Source organism: Callithrix jacchus, chromosome 8, assembly GCF_049354715.1.
Source record: "Callithrix jacchus isolate 240 chromosome 8, calJac240_pri, whole genome shotgun sequence".
Classification (NCBI taxonomy): domain Eukaryota; kingdom Metazoa; phylum Chordata; class Mammalia; order Primates; family Cebidae; genus Callithrix; species Callithrix jacchus.
In genome coordinates, this window is record NC_133509.1 from 129,902,626 (window position 1) to 129,920,866 (window position 18,241).

General features: G+C 37.5%; 1 protein-coding gene across 10 annotated transcripts in view; it reads right to left on the reverse strand.

Annotated features, from left to right (window-relative positions):
- Nucleotides 1-258: 258 nt before the first annotated feature.
- Nucleotides 259-18,241, reverse strand: part of DICER1 (dicer 1, ribonuclease III) — a 73,166-nt gene continuing 55,183 nt past the window's right edge. For all 10 annotated transcript variants that reach the window (XM_035261393.3, XM_035261391.3, XM_078335699.1 and 7 more), the window contains 7 exons: nucleotides 17,314-18,094; nucleotides 13,767-13,922; nucleotides 9,748-10,636; nucleotides 7,818-8,086; nucleotides 5,205-5,367; nucleotides 5,040-5,115; nucleotides 259-4,670 (listed from right to left, as the gene is read on the reverse strand). In XM_035261393.3, the coding sequence (XP_035117284.1) occupies nucleotides 4,505-4,670; nucleotides 5,040-5,115; nucleotides 5,205-5,367; nucleotides 7,818-8,086; nucleotides 9,748-10,636; nucleotides 13,767-13,922; nucleotides 17,314-18,094 (2,500 nt within the window). In that variant the 3' untranslated portion in view covers nucleotides 259-4,504. The remainder of the gene's footprint in view (nucleotides 4,671-5,039; nucleotides 5,116-5,204; nucleotides 5,368-7,817; nucleotides 8,087-9,747; nucleotides 10,637-13,766; nucleotides 13,923-17,313; nucleotides 18,095-18,241) is intronic.

Below are 18,241 nucleotides of genomic sequence, written 5' to 3' on the forward strand. Positions count from 1 at the left end.
AGACCTAGAATGCATCAATCAATGTGACAGAATTTCCAAAAACCAGATTGGTATTACTTCAGTCTTCAAAAAAGACAGTTGTTACTATATCATTTTACAGGTGGACATGCAGCAGAACTTGGTAAACAAAATTTTGTATTATAATATGCATTTTCATATGATTCACCATGGTATTAAAACATTATAAAGATCATTTCTGCTACCACTATTTAAATGTTATTACTCATTTGAATTGAAAAAAGATGAAAGGACACAGAGTGAACAGACGATAACTTTATTGGAGATTTACTTGGCTACAATTATTACAAAAAAACAACTAAAGGTAATTGTGATCCATAAGGTGCAGACTGCAAATTTCTGCAGCACGATTACTGTATGAATTAATGACATCATGTTCCTTAAAAAACAGCTGCAGCATGTGATGGTAAATATTTTATTGTCAATCAAATTATATGCATTAGTTTTACTTGATTTTAGTAATTTTCCTTCACTATTTACAGCAGAAAAGCCAGAAATTTACTTCCTGTTCACCTTTGCATTTTTGCTAAGTAACCTGCTGCTGCAGTGAATTCTTAGTGCATCTATAAAATTTAAATTGTCTGTGGTTGCTGTCCAAATAAAAATGGACTAGAAAAAAAAAGTAATGATTAAAATATATTTACAAGTTAGTTGCAAAAAATCACTTTCACTGCTAGTGGAAAATACAATGGTCTCAATGCAAATTTTCTAGATATTGCTATTGGCGTCTCCAACAACTTTTAAAATCATTTTAATCGTCTTGGTCTTAAACGTATCTTTAGAACTTTTCATGTACAATTTAAAATAAGAAAATTTATCTGGAAAAAATTAAATTCCTGAAAAGTAATCAGTGGTTGGAAAAATACAATTATTCAAATGTAATTAACACAACCATATAGGTAATAAACATGATATGAGTTTCTCTTCTGCAGATAACGCAAATGGATTAAGAACTCAACATAGTTTCAGATGCAGTTTAAAAAAGGTATCAAGGTCTCAGTTTGGTGGCTTAAATTTTGTGGAAAGGGATTAGACACCCTAACAGAGCAAGATCCAATGCTTTAAATCAATGGGGCCTTGTGCATGAACTGCACTCAGTCTGGATTCCAGTGGGCCTCTGAAGTCCCCACCTGCCTCCAGCGAGCCACTGAAGGAGCCAACTGCCAGGTGAACACCTGGATTAATGAACCAAAGCAGCCACAAGCTTTGTGTTGTCAAGGCAGGGTATGAGAATCTTTCTGAGGCCAAGTATTACTAACAAATAAAAGTATCAGTATGTTAAAAGACAATGGACAGGAGTGTTAGAGGCCATTCTAAATTTCATCACTTCACATAGTACAAACGAAAAAGAAATGTAACAAACATTTTAAAAACATAAGAGTTAACAAATCTTTTTCATACTTTCACAAACAGTAAAAATGCCACAGACAAAAATGACCTATTTAAGTTGTGCGAGTATATGACACATTGCAGGCATTATAATTATATTTTTCAAATTCCATAAATCAAAACAGCAGCAAGGCCAAACCACATTTTTTTCCTCTCTGTTAAGCATATTTTCTTGAAATGAGGTAAAGCATGGTACCAAGTGCAATGCTTATCTGTGCTACATGAACAGAACAGAAGGGAAAAAGCTATTATAAAACGCAGCATAGTTAGGACTGCGGAAAGTATATTATAAAAGAAATTTTAAAAATTTTACAAATGAAGGTTCATGTCAACTAACTTGCACACAATCCTCGTAAGGAATTTCTGCAGTTGCTTTTTCAAGATACGCCTCCCCAGTCCTTTACACACGTGCTCAGAGCATAACCACACCCCACAAGAAGGTTTTCCATACTACATTCGGCCTCACATTGCAATCACAGGAACAGAAGGATGGCATATAGGGTTGTACAGTGGGGCAACATAGATTGACTTCTTTTTCTTCATTGACAGATGCAGAACATTTCAACAAGCTAACAGAGGAAAACTTTACGGCATTGAAAATCAGCAGCACAAAAGCATTCATAACCATTTCATATGTCTAACTCGTACTTTTTTGTTTTTTAACTTAGTAACCAGGGGATCACAGAATGCTTCAAACTGTGAGTCAAATTAAAATCCACTATTTTTCTCCAACAAAAAGTGAAACAGCTAAAGTTTGCTGTTGATAAAACATTTTGAATGGTAGAAGGAAATTTGAACCCCTGAGAACGTATGACCTAATCATGTCTAAGTCTGAACATTTTAGTACTAACAAAAAAATATTCTTCTTAAGGTTACAAATATATTGAGGCATTTTTCTCCCACTGGGAATCATAACTGTGAAAACAATCTGATTTTGGTGCCAGGAATCAAGAGAATCCCGTAACACTGGGATACATGCATCAGACACAATGCAAAGTCCTCAGCTCCTGGCATCAGGTAGTTTATAAATATTAAGAGATTTGTAATTAAACTTGATCACAAATCACCCTCACCATGAAATTCACATCCAGCCTTACTTGTTAACTGTACACTTTTACAGTTATATGATTCAAGAATTGCTTTGTTTTCACTGGCCATATCTTACATTAGGTGCTTTAAAAACTCAAATAGACATCTAAGGTTCCAAATCAGAATTAAATATTTTTAAAACAAGTCACCTAAACTAATTTGCTCAAAAACTCATTTATTAATTTAGATCTCAATTTAAGTTTAAGATTGGAGACAACAAAAAACACTGGAGAAGCTCAATATCCCCCTCACTCAGGGTTCCTTAGAAAGCAGAGCTGACAGTTTTCTGTGGGTGCACTCAGAGAGAGGCATTTCTCTGTGGGTGGATGATGCAGATAAAGCAGGAAGGACAGTATTCAAATGTCACTTACACATAAATGCAGCATTCCACAAAGCATCAATTTCAGAATCATGTGCTGGAAACTATGAGACACCTCTGCTCAGCTTTCTTAAATTTCAAGCATAATTAACAGGGCAATTAATTGCAGCAAACCTCTACTGGTATGTTGATGGGAGTGCAAGACTGACCCACAGCTTTTAAAAAGGTAAATTAAGAGGTATTATAGTTACAGTGCAAAAAAAAAAAAAAAAAAAAAAAATTAAAATTTCAAGCATAATACATAAACATAGCACCAAACAGGGGAAAACGCATGCAAAAGAAAAGAAGAACTGAGGTATTTAAGTGAAGAGTGCCTACAAGTCTAATTAAGGAAACTTAGGCAAATGCCTAAAAAAGTTTTTTTTTTCCTTTTCCAAAGATGGAAATAATGAGCTAGTTTATCTAAATTAATGACCTAAATCACGTATCAAAATTATGGCAGTTTATCGCAAACGTTAAACTTTCATGGCATTAACAGCACAGCTTTGGTAGGTGAAATATGCATGCAACATTATGAAAAGTACAGTAAGAAATTTATGTGAGGAGACTAAGGGTAAAGGTGCTCTGTTTTGCTTCTTTAAATAAGTAACCAATCAATTATAAAATCTGCAGCATATTTTAGGTGTGATATGTCTAAGGTTTATTTTGTTAGAGCAACAGCCTAGAAGGCAAAATTATTTGCCATAAACATTTCCATCAGTGGAACTACCTAGCAGGAGGTCTTTAATAAAATGGGGTATTTAGTCAAAGATCATTTTTATGATAAAAAATGTCCGTAGACTACATATTCTGGTTTTTAAAATGTCTTCAGTACACGTATGACAGAACTTTTAGTATGATCCTGCAATAAGTTACAACTATACTAGTGAGTTGTAAGTATCACGCTGTCTTAACGTCTAATGCTTAAGAAAATGAAGGGAATGTAAAACAGTTTGTTCCAAAAATATCAGAGATTAAAGAATATCTATGAAGGTTTTACTTTTAAGGCAAGAACCTTTTTTATGCAAGACTATGTGGCATCGGAAAACTAAACTGTGATTCACCAACATGCCAGCCAATGTTCATTAAAAATCTGTCCCTTACTATCAGGTGCAACAGCGACCAGGAACATCACCTTACACAGTACAGTGTGGAAAGAAAAGACAACATTGGCGCACTTCTCTCGAAAACCTTATCATTCTATTCAGCTTATCAACTACTGCAGGACTGGCACTACTGCACACATGGAGAGCTGAGGAAGAGTCTACATCATCCTAGAGACTGCTGGAGGTTTAAGCTCCATGGCCTTCTAATACTAATAAAAGCTGACATAAATTATACTGAAAAAAAAAAAAAAACCTGTCAATTATTTTGAACACTTGCTAAATGTCATCATTAAAGCACTCTTGTGATTTAAACAAAGCAGAAGTGAAGAAAGACAAGATTGTGTTTGCGCAAAAAACTAAAACTACAATTAGTTCCAAAATTTTATACATATGTTAAATGTTTTATTCTGTTATCTATCTTGTTGTCAAACAAACTTTAAATTCTGCCTTCAACTCTTTCTGCTCAAAATCAATTTTAAGTCATCCTTTCCTATTTAAATAATTTTCCCCTTAATTTTTTTTGTTTTGGATTTAAAGAGGGGTTTCAGCTGTTGGGAACCTGAGGTTGATTAGCTTTGAGGCTTCGGAGGGCTCTTCTTGCTGCTGCAGATTTGGCAATCCTGTAACTTCTACCAACACCTTTAAATTTCCCCTTTCCTACTACTTCCACGGTAACTCTGACCTTCCCGTCGTAAGTTCTCTCAGCTGGGCTGTAAAAAAATCCAAACATCTCGAATTAGAAGTCACAAGTATTTATTATCATTGTCAATCAGCATTTAGTGTGCACTCTCAGGCTGAGAGTGCCATGTATAAGCTGACACCACACAAAGGAAACACGCATTACGACTTACTGCAATTGCATGCCCCTGACAGACGGGGCTGCCGTCTAGTCTTTTTTTTCAGCGTTATTTCATAAAAACAGAAGGAATAAAGGAAATCAATCAGATTACAACTAGAAACCTGACAACAGCATGCCTCAGTGTAAATATTTCTCAGTATCACTAGTTTACAGTATCTTTGCAAACATTTCCCCCTTGATATTTTTAAGTTAATTTTTTCCACGTACATTTTTTGCTTACCTAAATTTGGCAGTTTCTGGTTCCATTTCAAGCAATTCTCGCACAGGGGAACGGGGTACATTTGCAGAAAACTTTTCTGCAATCAAAATGAAAGAATAATATGAATATTATCTTTGAAGTTGTTTTTAATTTTGTGGGTTTCTTTCTCAAGGGAGCCAATAATACCTATTAGTGGCCGCATCATGGGATAGTACACCTGCCAGACTGTCTCCAGTGACATCCCACTATCCATGTAAATGGCACCAGCAAGTGACTCAAAAATATCCCCCATGGCCTTTGGAACTTCAATATCCTCTTCTTTTTCTTCATCCTCCTCAGATCTCCTAAGCTATTACAGAGAGAAAAGTGACTTGTAAGCAAAAAAGGCCACTTTTACAGGAGTCCACAGATGTGTTTCTTTTCTTGGATATAATACGATTTTTGTTACTTCTTTAATAAGGGGAGAAATACAATTTATGGTATGCCTACTATATTGTAGTAGTAAAACAAACATCTTTTAAAAAAATGTTTTTCAAACCTCTCAAGAAAAAAAAATCCCCACCCCATTATTCTGTACCCAGCAAATGAAAAAAGATTACTTCTAAATTTAAACAACTTTTACACAGAATTAGAAATAGTCAATAAAAGTATGAACAAAATTCAAGTTCACTCATAATCAAAGACCTGTACTTTAAAACAGTTCTACCCCCTAGCTGCTTGGCAAGCATTCAACAGTACTAATTGGTCTGGTGCTGGCATGGTTGGGGAGCAGAAATCGCTACTGTAGGGAAATAGGGAAATTCTGTTTGAAAGATATTTTCCTCCAAGCTCCCTCTTCATTAAGCCACTAGATATGTGTTCACTATAACAGAATGTCTGACATAACAGGTATGCAAATTAACAAAATCGTACATCTGTATCAAAAGCCTTTGAAAAATTCACAATTCTTTGATGCAGCAATTGCATCTCTAAGAACTTATTTTAAGGAGGCAACTGGATACATAAGTGTATTTATCACATTCGTGATTATTAAACATCCTAACTAAAAACCACTTTACCCAGCCTTAAAGAACCATTTAAATAAATCAGCCATGTGCTGACTAGCATGTAGCTCCCTTCTGAGCATCAGGATACCAGAAAGTCAGCCACAATATATTATAAGGGAAAAGAACAGGCTATAGTATACTATACACAATAGAATTCCATTTTACATTTTACATATCTTTGTATCTATATACATCTGCAATTCATCCCAAAATGTTAATATGGGTTATTTCTAAGGTAGCATAATTGGGCGAATTTAACCAGTTTTCTTTTTATTTACTTGTACTAATTTTTCTAAAATCAACACAAATCATCTGTGAAAGAAATAAAGAGAAAGTGGGAAAGTACTAATTTCTAATAGGTTGTTTAGCCATACAAAGTTCTGTATAATACATTTATACTGCTAATTGCTTAAAAAAAGACTTATTGTTCATATATTATGGTTTTGAGATAGAAAGGAATTTTAAAACTTACCAAGTTTAATTCTCTATTTTTACAGCTGAGTAAACGGAGGCCCAGAGAGGTAAAGAGACTTTCTTAAGATCAAATAGTAAGTTAGAAATGCCAGACCATGACATTTCCAATCAGTTCTTGTAACTTCTATACATATGTTTATATAAACAAAGGGAAGGAAAGAATGAACAAAAACTAACAAAACCAATATGCCCCACTGGCATCCATCTAATTTTAGCTAATTCCTCAAATCTAAAGCATAACTATTTCTAAAGAATGAGACTAGATAACACTTGGAGGTCTACGAGATGGCCCCACCTTCTCGCCTCACGGCGTGCCATGCTCTGGCTAAGACTGTTCATCTTGGACAAGAGCACAAAGGAGCAGTCAAGTAAGAGCAGGGCCTACTAACTCCTCCAGTGCACATCTGGGCAGCTGGCAGGGTGTGACACTTGGCCCTGCGGCTAGACTTCAAACCTACTCTTAATTTTTCTCATAAAAAGAGAAACTCACTACTCCCCAGCAAAAGTTTGGTGCAATTAAAAAGGGGAAGGTACGAACTAAAGCAAGGACAACTAAAACAGCTATTAGTGTAAAGGGTGTATTTCTTGACTCCTTATAAGAAAATCTACAAAAATAAGAAAATCAAAGGAATTGAAATGGGAAGAAGAGGAAATGAGAGTCTCTCTGGGGGACACAGGTATGCAGATGAATGTAAGAGACTGGAAAGATCTAAGCAATATCCTTTCCTACAAAAACTCAAACACATTAGAATTAGCTCCGTCACCAAAGAGCCTTTGGCTGAACTTACAATAGAAGCCTCCCAAATTCCAATGGTCAAAAATTTAAAGTTTGTTTTTTAAATTAGATTTTCCCACTTCAAGTAGAAGCAGAATGTACATTTATAATGCTTCCCTGAGATATTAGCAAATATTTCTGATCCATTTAAAAAAGACAAAATGACACTGGGCTTTCACTAAAGTTAAACCTGCCTTGGGACCAGGCAGTGTAGGCCACTTCTTGGGCACGCCTCATGAAGGTGTGGGAAGAGTAAATAACTGAAAGGCCCCGGCTCCTTCTCTTCACCTGAGTGACCACACAGCCCACAGTGGGGGCAGACAAGTTTAAGAGGCCTACCTGCAAACTGCAGTTCACTCAGTGTTCCCCAGAGAACACACAGCACACTGAGTCCCACACTCCTGGTCCCGATGTCCCTTTACACTGCTATGCAGTCAGAACTCTGAAACTACTGCGACTCCTACTCAGACTGCTTTTTTCAACATAGTTTTGAACAGCACTAACCTCAGAATCCATTCCTTGCATTTCATTCTTCTCAAGCTGAAACTGCACAAAGTCATCGATTACATGGAAGAGCTCAGGAGAGACAGCTTTGAAGTACTTGTGGTAGTCATACTTCACAGCCAGCGATGCAAAGATGGTGTTGTTGACCAGGGCAGACCGCAGGTCCGTCAGGACCCCCGGGGAGTGCTGCCTCGGGTCTTCATAAAGGTGCTTGGTTATGAGGTAGTCCAAAATCGCATCTCCCAGGAATTCTAAGCGCTGGTAACAATCTGAGAGGATCCAAAGTGGAACCATGAGCTCTTGCAGAAGCATTTATACACTATCCCCACATATGCAACTGATCCCCAAATCCCAAAAAGATTTGCATTTATATTTTCATACATATATTCTTCAATAAGGAAACTGACATATGATACTTACTAAAAAGCATCTGGAAACTAAAATTTAGTGGCAAATTAAACATGTTTCTTATATAAATTAGGGTCATAAAATCTTCAAGTGGTCAAAAAACTAATGATTGCTAAGAAGGAAAAAAGAAAATCTCACAGGTGCTATCATGATCACTGAATGCTTTTCTCTGGCACTGAGCTGTCTGGGTAGGTGCTGGGGCCTTCCTCTCAAGTCTCCCTCACACATCATCACTTCAGTGAAACCAGGGCCGCACACATCTCCCCATGTGGCTATGCTGTGCTGCCATCGCTAAAGTCTCGTTTACACTCTAGAATGGGTGTATACCATTTCTGGTATACCATTCCTGGGTAATTTTTGTTAAACAGGATGACAGGAAAAGAAGACCCTCTTCTTAACTTGAGCTATTATAGCAATTAATTTACCACAAACCAAGAGATTGAGAAAGAAGAGTTGTGAAAGTGAGCAAAGGCAGGTAAACTGCTTGTCAAAATGTGAAAATCATTAATGTTAAATCAACCCCTCTATTTTCTAGCTTCTCACAGTGATTAAAATAATCCATTCAGCTGAAGAAACTGAGGCAGGCACAGATGGTGACCTGTCCCAGAATAAGCAGAGTTAAGAGGCAGAGACTATGCTAGGCTAGAACCCAGGTCTCAGAACTTCCAACAGAGTGAAGTCAAAAGCCACGCATCATTTCTTCATAATGAAAATTAGGCTTCAGTTTCAACAGTCTTTCTAGTCCAGAGTCACATCGTTTTTCACTTTTCAGTTTATATATTTTGCTGATCACCTTAACCTACATTGTTTTTGTTATACAAACTACAAACTTTGTACTTCGCTTTGGTATTCTGAATTCAGGCACTTCTTCTTATATAGAAATCTGTAAACGTCAGCTGTGTTTCACAAGCTGAAGCTGATTTGGGTCTGAGGGGCTTGTTCTCCCTTCTAATCTAGTGGATTGAGAGCCTATTAAAGGAGAGGAAAATAAAGAGCACAATGAGAAGTAGATGACAGCAGAGTCTCAGCAAGGCCCATTCAACCTTCTTGTGAAATCATTGCTTTTAATCTTTTAATCTATCCATCTCTAGAAAGACCCCAAGGGAGGGGTCTTTTTGTCCAGGAAGAACAAAAAAAGGCTGTGGAAATACATCCAGAATATACAACTAAATCAAGAACCAAAAGCAGCACTGAATGGGCAAGAGAAAGGTATTTGGAGGATAAAATGAGGAAAAACACACCAAAATACTAAGGCTCAAATTTCTCTAATTAGGCAGCATTAAAATGACGTTGATCAGGGCATATAAGACAGCCATACACCCAACAACCCAAGTTATAAAGCAATACGTACTCCCCAAATAACAAGGAAAATAAAGAATTCTTTTCCTTTTGTTCCCCCCATCCCTTGAATATTAAGCACCAACACTGTACACGCATACATCACTTTTTACAAGGCCAACACAACGCAATAAACACAAAGTCTCATTTTCCCAGAAATGAAGTTTGGTCGTGGGCTCCTTACCAGTGATAGTATTGTAGTGATAGGAGGCATGTGTAAAAGCCTGGAGAAGGTAAGCCTTATTCTTGAATCTGTAGTTGATTTTCTTTTCAAAATTTTCAAACCCCGATATAAGGTAATTCAGTGTTTTATCTGCATCTGGATGATCAAACATACATCTTGGTGGAATCTTCAAACAGCCATATTCCAAGTCTTTCAATACAGAAGAGCGTGAACTGGCCACAGAAGCAGCAGCACAGCTCACTGAAAGGTTCTTTTGTTGGTGGTTGAAATTCTCCCGAGTAGGGCACAGGGCCTTTTCCCGATCAGTCCTTTTAATTACCGGGAGCACCTTCAGCCCCAAAGAACAGAGGAAAAGCTGAGCAGCCCTCTCCCCACAGCTGGTTAAATAGCAGCCCAGCAGGGCTTCCACACAGTCCGCTATGCTTTTGTCAGCAATACACTGCTCAGTGTGCAAGTCGTAAGAAATGGACTGCTTTCCCGTGTCAACACCACAGTTTTCTTCTGATGGATTCCAGAACCCCACCACAAAGTCATCTTCTTCAACAGCTTTGCTAGGATCCAGATAGCACATTGCATCCCAAGAGCTATAGTCAAAATCCTCAAAATCTGATGAAAATGGCATACTACCTAAGGAGGATTTTTTGGGCATTTTCCATTCATATGCAGAATCAGTGGTTGAAAAAGGAGAAAGAGAGATTTTCTTTACAAAAGCCCCTGACCCCATTAACATGTTATCTATAAATCTAATATGTTCCTGATCGTACTCCAGGAAATCATCTTCACAGTCAGCCTCCTCCTTCGGAGCCCTCCACATCAGGCTCTCCTCCTCATCCTCCTCCTCCTCGTAGTCCTCATCCAGTTTGCCATTCGCCAGCATGCAGTCTTTTGTCTGAAACAAGGGAGAATGGGGAAGGAGGGGAGACATAGCTGCTGTTTGTAAAAGGGTTTGAAACTCAATAAAAGCAGGGGTTATGGATAATTTCAAATGACAACCACAAATACTAAAAGGCAACTTTAAAATCATGGCCATTTGTTTTCAATTAACATAAAATAAGTTATTTAATCATATAAACAAAGTAAAACATGTTCTTTGAATGTTCACCTCCTAAGTTATAAAATGACCTTTATCCAGTATGAAGCTTTAAGAATTCTGAACATGGATATAAAGTTAAAATTAATGTCCACAATGCAAAATTTCAACTAAGAAGTCTAACTCCAGCAGGACACACAATGAAAGCACTCATAAACTGATCACAGATAGCTTCAATTTTGCTGACAAAGTTTGAAAATGTGGTAATTTGATTTTCAAAAAGATTTTCAAATTAATAAAATGAAATTCTGGATGTAGAAAAGCATTTCCTTTGCAATTAAGAATATAAAACCAGGTAATATTTTTAAAACATTAAAATGTACAGTAGGATTTTATAATAAAGCTTTTGTCCCTATTTCTACTTCAAAGTAAACTTGCTACAATAAAAAAACTACATTGCTTTGCTTAAAAAATAAAAGTGATCACTATGCTAAGCTATGAATTTGAGAAATTATGCTTTTCCTCTCCACTCTGAGCTACAGTAATCAAGGGAACAGATTATAGCATAACTGACAAAAACAGAAGAAAATTTAGACTAACATGCAACACAACAATCCAATTTCTGTCAAAAGATCTTTGCTAATTCCAATTTCTTTGGCAAAAGCTTATTTGTGAGTGACAATCTTAATAATGGGCTCGATTTTAGTAATGATGTAACTTTTTTGCAATCCTAGAAAGATGCCAAATTTCTGTTATGCAACTTTTTTAAAAAAACAAAAACCTTTACTTTTGGGCAGAGGTGGGGGAAGGCGAAGGGTGTCTGTCAATGTTGATTGTAACAACTTTCCAGAATGTTCTGACAAAAAAAGTTACAGCCTTCAAGCATTTTTTAAATACTACAAATATTTCATTTTAAACCAGACTCAAAAGAGATATAAACACTGTATTTGTCTGAAAAGAAATAGCAGTAAGTCAAGCCATATCTATATCTTTTCATTGTTTTAATTAAGAAAAAAACACTTTTCAAGAACAAGGAAGAATACCAAAAGAAACTGCAGTGGCAGACCTCAAGGAACTATTTTCTGCTAAAAGTCTTATGCTTTTCCAAGGCAACATGAAGATGCTTTTGATTACTGTTTGGTCCTTAAGACAAAAAAGGGCTAAATTGCAATTTTTAAAAAATAAGACAGTATGTTTTTTAATTGGGAAAAAAAAAAAAAAAAAAACTTCTGTATCTTTACAAAGGTGCTACCATAAGCCAAAAGTGGCAGAGCACAAAAATCACAAAGGGCTGACTTTTATCCCAAACTGTGTGATCCTGGGCAGAGCCTTTTAGTGCCTCTGGGTTTCAGATTCTTCACCTACAAAAGAATGGGGTTCTATCTCATAAAATGTTTTTCAAGAGCACTTCAAGCCTTTTAAGAAAAAATAGCGCATGAAATCCTTTTCTCTGACAGTTCAAGTCAACTTTGACACTCTCTTCCAGTAAGAGGCTAAGTTTTAGCATGCAAAGGTTTCAGTTAAGCCCATTTGCTGAAGGGCCAGAGAAAAGCAGGAAGATCAGCAACGCAACCAGCCAAAACCACGGTGTATCTTTTCAATATAATGCAAGGGCCTATATTTCAATAAAAATAAGTTCAATAAGTAAAAATCCAAACAGTATTTCTAATGAATTCCAATAACCAAAGTGCCAAGAGAAACATTAAGAAAAATAAATTGAACTGTGTTGTATCTTAAAAAAAAAAAAAAAAAAAAATCAACATGGCATGCCAATGTCACCTTTATGCTACACGTTTTTAAAAGAGCCAAATATGTTATGAAAGGTATTAACAAAGAAGGATGACTACTACTGGCATGTTATTTATAGAAATAAAATACTATTTCCAAAGCTCAAAATCTATACATTTTCCTCTAAGGTTTTACTTATTTCTAAATTAATAACAAATAATTGTTCTGACCTAACTTGCATTAAAATATTCCCTTAATGCTTTTCCAAATAAGTTCTAATTTTGTAATAAGACAAATACTACATGAGTTAAAAATATCCTCAATAAACAGGTAAAAATCAGAATAGTGTCACAGAACATGCTACCTGGAAATACTTAAAGGCAGATATATAGGATACATGTGTCAGAAAGTAGGCATGAAGAAAATGTATATTCAGAAAATATAACCAGTGAAAGAAACAAATGGTGTTATCATTGTTGGCCTGAAGTAAAAATGAAGTAATAATGAGCCAATTTATCTTTCATGCAAAATAAATCTCCAGGAAATTAAAGTGTCTGAAGCATTGCCTTTAACTTTGGAAGAGGCACCAGAACTCTCCCAGTCAACAACCACCACCGCATTGACTCCTGCAGCTCAGAGGCCCTCCCAGGTGCCCTCTGGTGGCCTTCAAGACAAGACAAAATGAAGCAGCTGTTGCTGACACTTGGAGTCTTAAGTCACCAGCAAGATTTAAATTATTTCCAGAAAATAATAATCTTTATGAATGATTTTTTTTTTAAGTTCACAGGAGTCCTGACTGGGAAAACCCTGAGCTACAAAAGCAAGATTCAAGATAAATTGAAATGAATTATTTCACAGACAGACTGGAGATAACAGGTCACTGAAAAGTCATTTATTTCACTGAACAGAGCTAAGGATCTAGGATAAGTTGTAATAAATAACAGCAAAGCAAATTAAAAAAAAAAAACAGCAAAACCCAAAGTCAAAACATCACATACTGTTATGCCTTCGGAAAATAAATAATCACATACTCTTATGCCTTTGGAAAATAAATAATAAAAATAATAAATAATTCCTCATCAAAATTATAACACTATTTCTGAATTCTGTGAAAAGACAGTATATTTGAAGGAATTAATTGAATATATCAAATATCTATTATAAACATACCAAGAAAAGGAAACAAAAAGTTAATAAAACAAAATTCTCTGGCTCACCAAAAAGTAAATCCCTCTAGTTACACACACAAAAAAAACCTTACCATTTCATCTTTTTCCCATTTATCTGTGTTGCTTTTGTCTTGATTTACTACATAACCAGGAGGAAGCCAATTCACAGGGGGATCAAATATTGACACCACCATGCGGCTGGGCAGTCCCTTCTTTTTTCCAAGGCGATACAGATTACAGTTGCTGACCTTTAGCAGAAAATATTAGGACACTTATCTATAAATGATCACTGCTGGAATTCATTCAAGGCATATTAACATATCCTCAGTTAAATGTTCTTCAAATTAATTAATTATACGGTCATCAATTAATTATAAGGGCTCTAGAGTTTTTCGACCCATCTATGTTATAAAGAGTATTATAACAGCCATGGAAACTGGCAACTTGGGAGCAGGGGCAAGGATGGTAAATACTTCTGAATATAAGATGTAGAGGACAAAAAATAATGTATGTAACTGTGCAAATTCCTTATGAATGAGAAGAAACAGTTCAGACAATATCAAAGCCTTGAAAATACAACCTGATGATGTAAAATGCAAGCTGCTAATTGGAATTATCAAAGTAAAAAAGAACCCATATAAAAAGTCAAGATGTCACGATATCTTCAATGAAATGGGGGGATGATACCATCAGCTCTAGCTGCAAAGTGAAAACTGGCACCGAACAGAACTCAAAGAATGTTATATTCCTAGAATTGAAGTCACAAATAGGATTTCAACTGTAATGCTCTCTCAAATATCATTCCTTTGTTTTACAGGGATTTTACTTTTTAAAACTGAAGCAAAATGTTTCTGTTTATTCACATCAATGAAACAGCTTTACTGTCTATCCTCTGGTCTGGTTTTTCCTAATGCCTCTATCTCCTTCCTAATTTGCTCACATCATTGCATTTCTGTCAAGTTATTACGTGGAAACTAGGGTCTAGAATTGTCAATCCTATTTTCATAAGCCTGGGTTTCTTATTATTAAGTACTTCATGAACCCTCTTCCCATGTAACTCAACTACTGTTTAATAGACACCCACCATGAGAGGCACTCGATTAGGCAACCTCAAGGGAATCACAGCAGCAGGACAGACGGGCAGTCCTCTCGACACACAGGCTGGCAGGGAAAAGGAGTGTAAGTGTGACCACTATGGCCGAAAGTACTCTCCGTCACTGGCTGAAATGTAGCAGGCTGAAATAAATGCTAGCTTCCCTTTCCAAGCTAAGAGAACAAAGCATCACCAGTGCCAAGAAGAGGATAAAGTGAAACGTGGACTCACATGGGAGGGAAATCACGTTCCAAGTTGACAGAAATGGTGGGCAGGATGGACAAGAAAGAGCTACGTAAGGTCTCAGATATGGGGCAAAATTCCAAACAGGTATGACAGGGGTGAGCTCTCTGCAGACGGCAGGACAGAGCAAGGACCCCAAGGCTGGGGGTGTAAGCGTGGAGTCCGTCCAATGAGCTGCAAAGGGCTTCCACCTGCCTAGGATTCAAAACACATCAGGGCTGAAAGGGCCTGAACAGCAGGCTGAGGAAGTGATCATTCGTTCTGCAGAAATAAGGAGTCCAAGGTTTCTGAGCAGACAAATGGATGAGTTTTGTAACAGAAAGTCACCTCTGTCCTATCCTATCTAGCAGAGTATCCTATCCTACTGCCTATGCCACACTCGTCAAAGCCTCTGAAACTTTCTTCCTGCAACCACCTCTTGGAAATCTCACCCATTCTCAGAGCCTCCACATGATGACTACTCTACAAAACCCTATCTTAATCCTACAGCCTCAATTATCTAAACATTTCAACTTCACATTCTGAGGTCTAAAACCCCAACCCTAACCTTGACTTCCCACATTTCTCCCTACCTCCCTGGCCCTGGCCCTGCCCCTGCCCCTAAGTTGCCAGTTTCCAGGGCTGTTATGACTGCCCCTCCAGTCCACCTCAAGAGCATCCTGGGAGGCCTCAGAAACACTCCTGACTCTCCTGGATGATTAGTTAGGTGACCTGACTTGAGCCTATTCGACTCTCTTTAGTGTGAATTTCCTCATCTGCAAAATGGGGATGTGTCGGCTCCTTCCCAGAGTCTTGGAGAAGATTAAACGACAGAACACTTGTGAAATGCTTGGTGTGGCACCTAGTGTGACAGTACTACCAGGAATGGCTAGTGTGATGGGGAAGGGCAAGGTCTCCAAAGCCAGACTGTCTGGATTCAACCCAAGCTCTGCCACTTTCCTAGGAAGCAACCTTGGGCAAGCTAACTTCGCTAGGCTATCCTCACCTATAAAATGGGGAAAATAAAAGTTTCTACCTCTCAGAATCATAAGAATTAAATTCTTATGTGTGTGTATATATATATTTATGATTATAGTATCTTTTATAGTGCAGAGTAAGCACTTCTAAAGTGTTAGCTGAAATTATTTCTTCTGAAATTCTCACTCACCTCAGCCCCTTCCTCTCTACCAGAACTCTAGTTCTACCCCATTTTCTACTTCTGCTGTTGGTTTGGATTTGCTTTTCAACTCACACTACATTCTGCTACCAGATTAATCATTTTAAACCACCACTTTATTAATTTAATAAAGTGATTAATAATAATAAAGTTCCTTGCTCAATGTTCCTTCAACAGTGCCTTCTGCTGAAGTTCCATTCAAAACACACGTAAACCTTAGCCCAGCATTCAAGGCCTCTCACACACAGCTTCACCCTACCTGCCTTTTCAAGCCTTTTCTCGGGTATTTCCACACTCCTGACTGCTGCCACAGCTGCTTCCCTGATGCTGACATGCTCTGCCATCTGTTCACTTTGCTTTTGCACTGTAAACCTGCCTCCTTCATTAATGTCATCCTTGATTCATAAGTGATGCTCCTTCATTCCTTCTGAAGGCTGAGGGTGATCAGCAGCTTTCTAAGGTATTTGTCCAGGAGGCTCATGTTGCCTTATGACACTTCTTTTTTCCACCATCACGTTAATATCTTACCTTCATTTCTTAAGTCTTACTCCATGCTGAATTTCAGAGCACATACTTCCTCTGAGATACCAAGCGTTTCTTACTCAGAACTCCGGTGTCACCCTCTTCCCACTAGAGAGCTGCCAAGCTATTTGAAGCCTGTTATTACTCTCCCCCCACCTCTCCAAAATCTTGGAGATGAGCTCTTCCACAAGACTCATGTCTTACTCATGTCTGTATGCCTTATAAACCAAGATGTACCCTCTCAAATAAGTATTTAACTCAACAAAGCAGAAGCTCCTTGACTGACTACATGCACATTTCTTCATATCCCCCTCAGGATCAAGAGGTGCACACACTTTCATAGCTTCCTTTAAACTGAATTTCAATCAATAAATAAGGCACATGGAGATCAGCTAAGCCCCAAAACCTGAATGTGTGATCGGTGTAAAGCAATATTCATGAGCTGCCAGGTGGTTCTGCCACAGGCTTTAGCTGGCTCTGGTGGAACAAGGGAGCAGCTGTGCTCGGCTGGTGTAGCAATTTCTGAGCATGATACTTTCTCATCCTCTGAAACTATCCAACACTGCAAATCACTTTCAGGCACACTAAATAATTAACTGCTCAAAATAAAAGAATCACCTCTTACCTTTTTGCTTCTCATATATGAAAGGCGGCCCTCATGAGCATCAGGGTAAGTGCAAAATAGATATGTGGTGATGGCATGCTTTAAAAAAGAGTCGCCAAGCATTTCAAGCCGCTCCAGGTTAAATCCATCACTAGCGTTTGACAGAGTCAAAGCCTGAAGAATAAGTCCAGGATTGGGGCCAAGAGTCCTTGAGGAGTACCCAATAGAAGGGCTCTGCTCAGAATCCATCCTGCCCTTGAGCACTTGAATAGCGTCTGTCGTACCAGGGATTACAGCCATCATGGGACTTCCATCTGAGGTAGATTTGTTAGCATTTCCATCAAGGTATTTATTACTCAGGAGAGTACATTCATCACTGGGCTGGGGCTGGTTCTCATAATTGTATAAATTCTGAATGGAATATGAGGTAGTTGGTTGCACGGGTATTTCCTGCTTGTAGTAATTCAGCTGATTTCCTTGGCAAAAGTCTCTGTTAGCTAAATCATAACTGCCATTGGCAAGATTTTGATTGTAAGAAAGACCATTAATTGCTGTAAGATCTGCTGAAACTTCCACATGGAGCTTACCAGGGGACTCGCTGAGCAACATTCTGCAGTTCACAGACATTTGGTCATGATTTTCTAGAGAGGAGGTTCTATTAGCACCTTGATGTGCAGCATTTTCAGGGACAATTGTGCTGTGCTTACAGTAATTATCATTTTCAGCTGAAGAGGAGTTAGACGTTGAGATGAAAGACTTGCTGTCGATAGATTTTTTCCATCCGAAGTCTAAGTTAGGGTATCTGCAAAGACATTTTTATAACTTTTCATCAGATTCTTCAAAACAGCTAGGCTGAAAGCAACAGCAGTTTGAATTTAAAAACAAAAACAAAAACCAAGATGCCTATAAATGTACTCACTTCAGAAGAGAAGCAAGTTCCCAGGCCAGA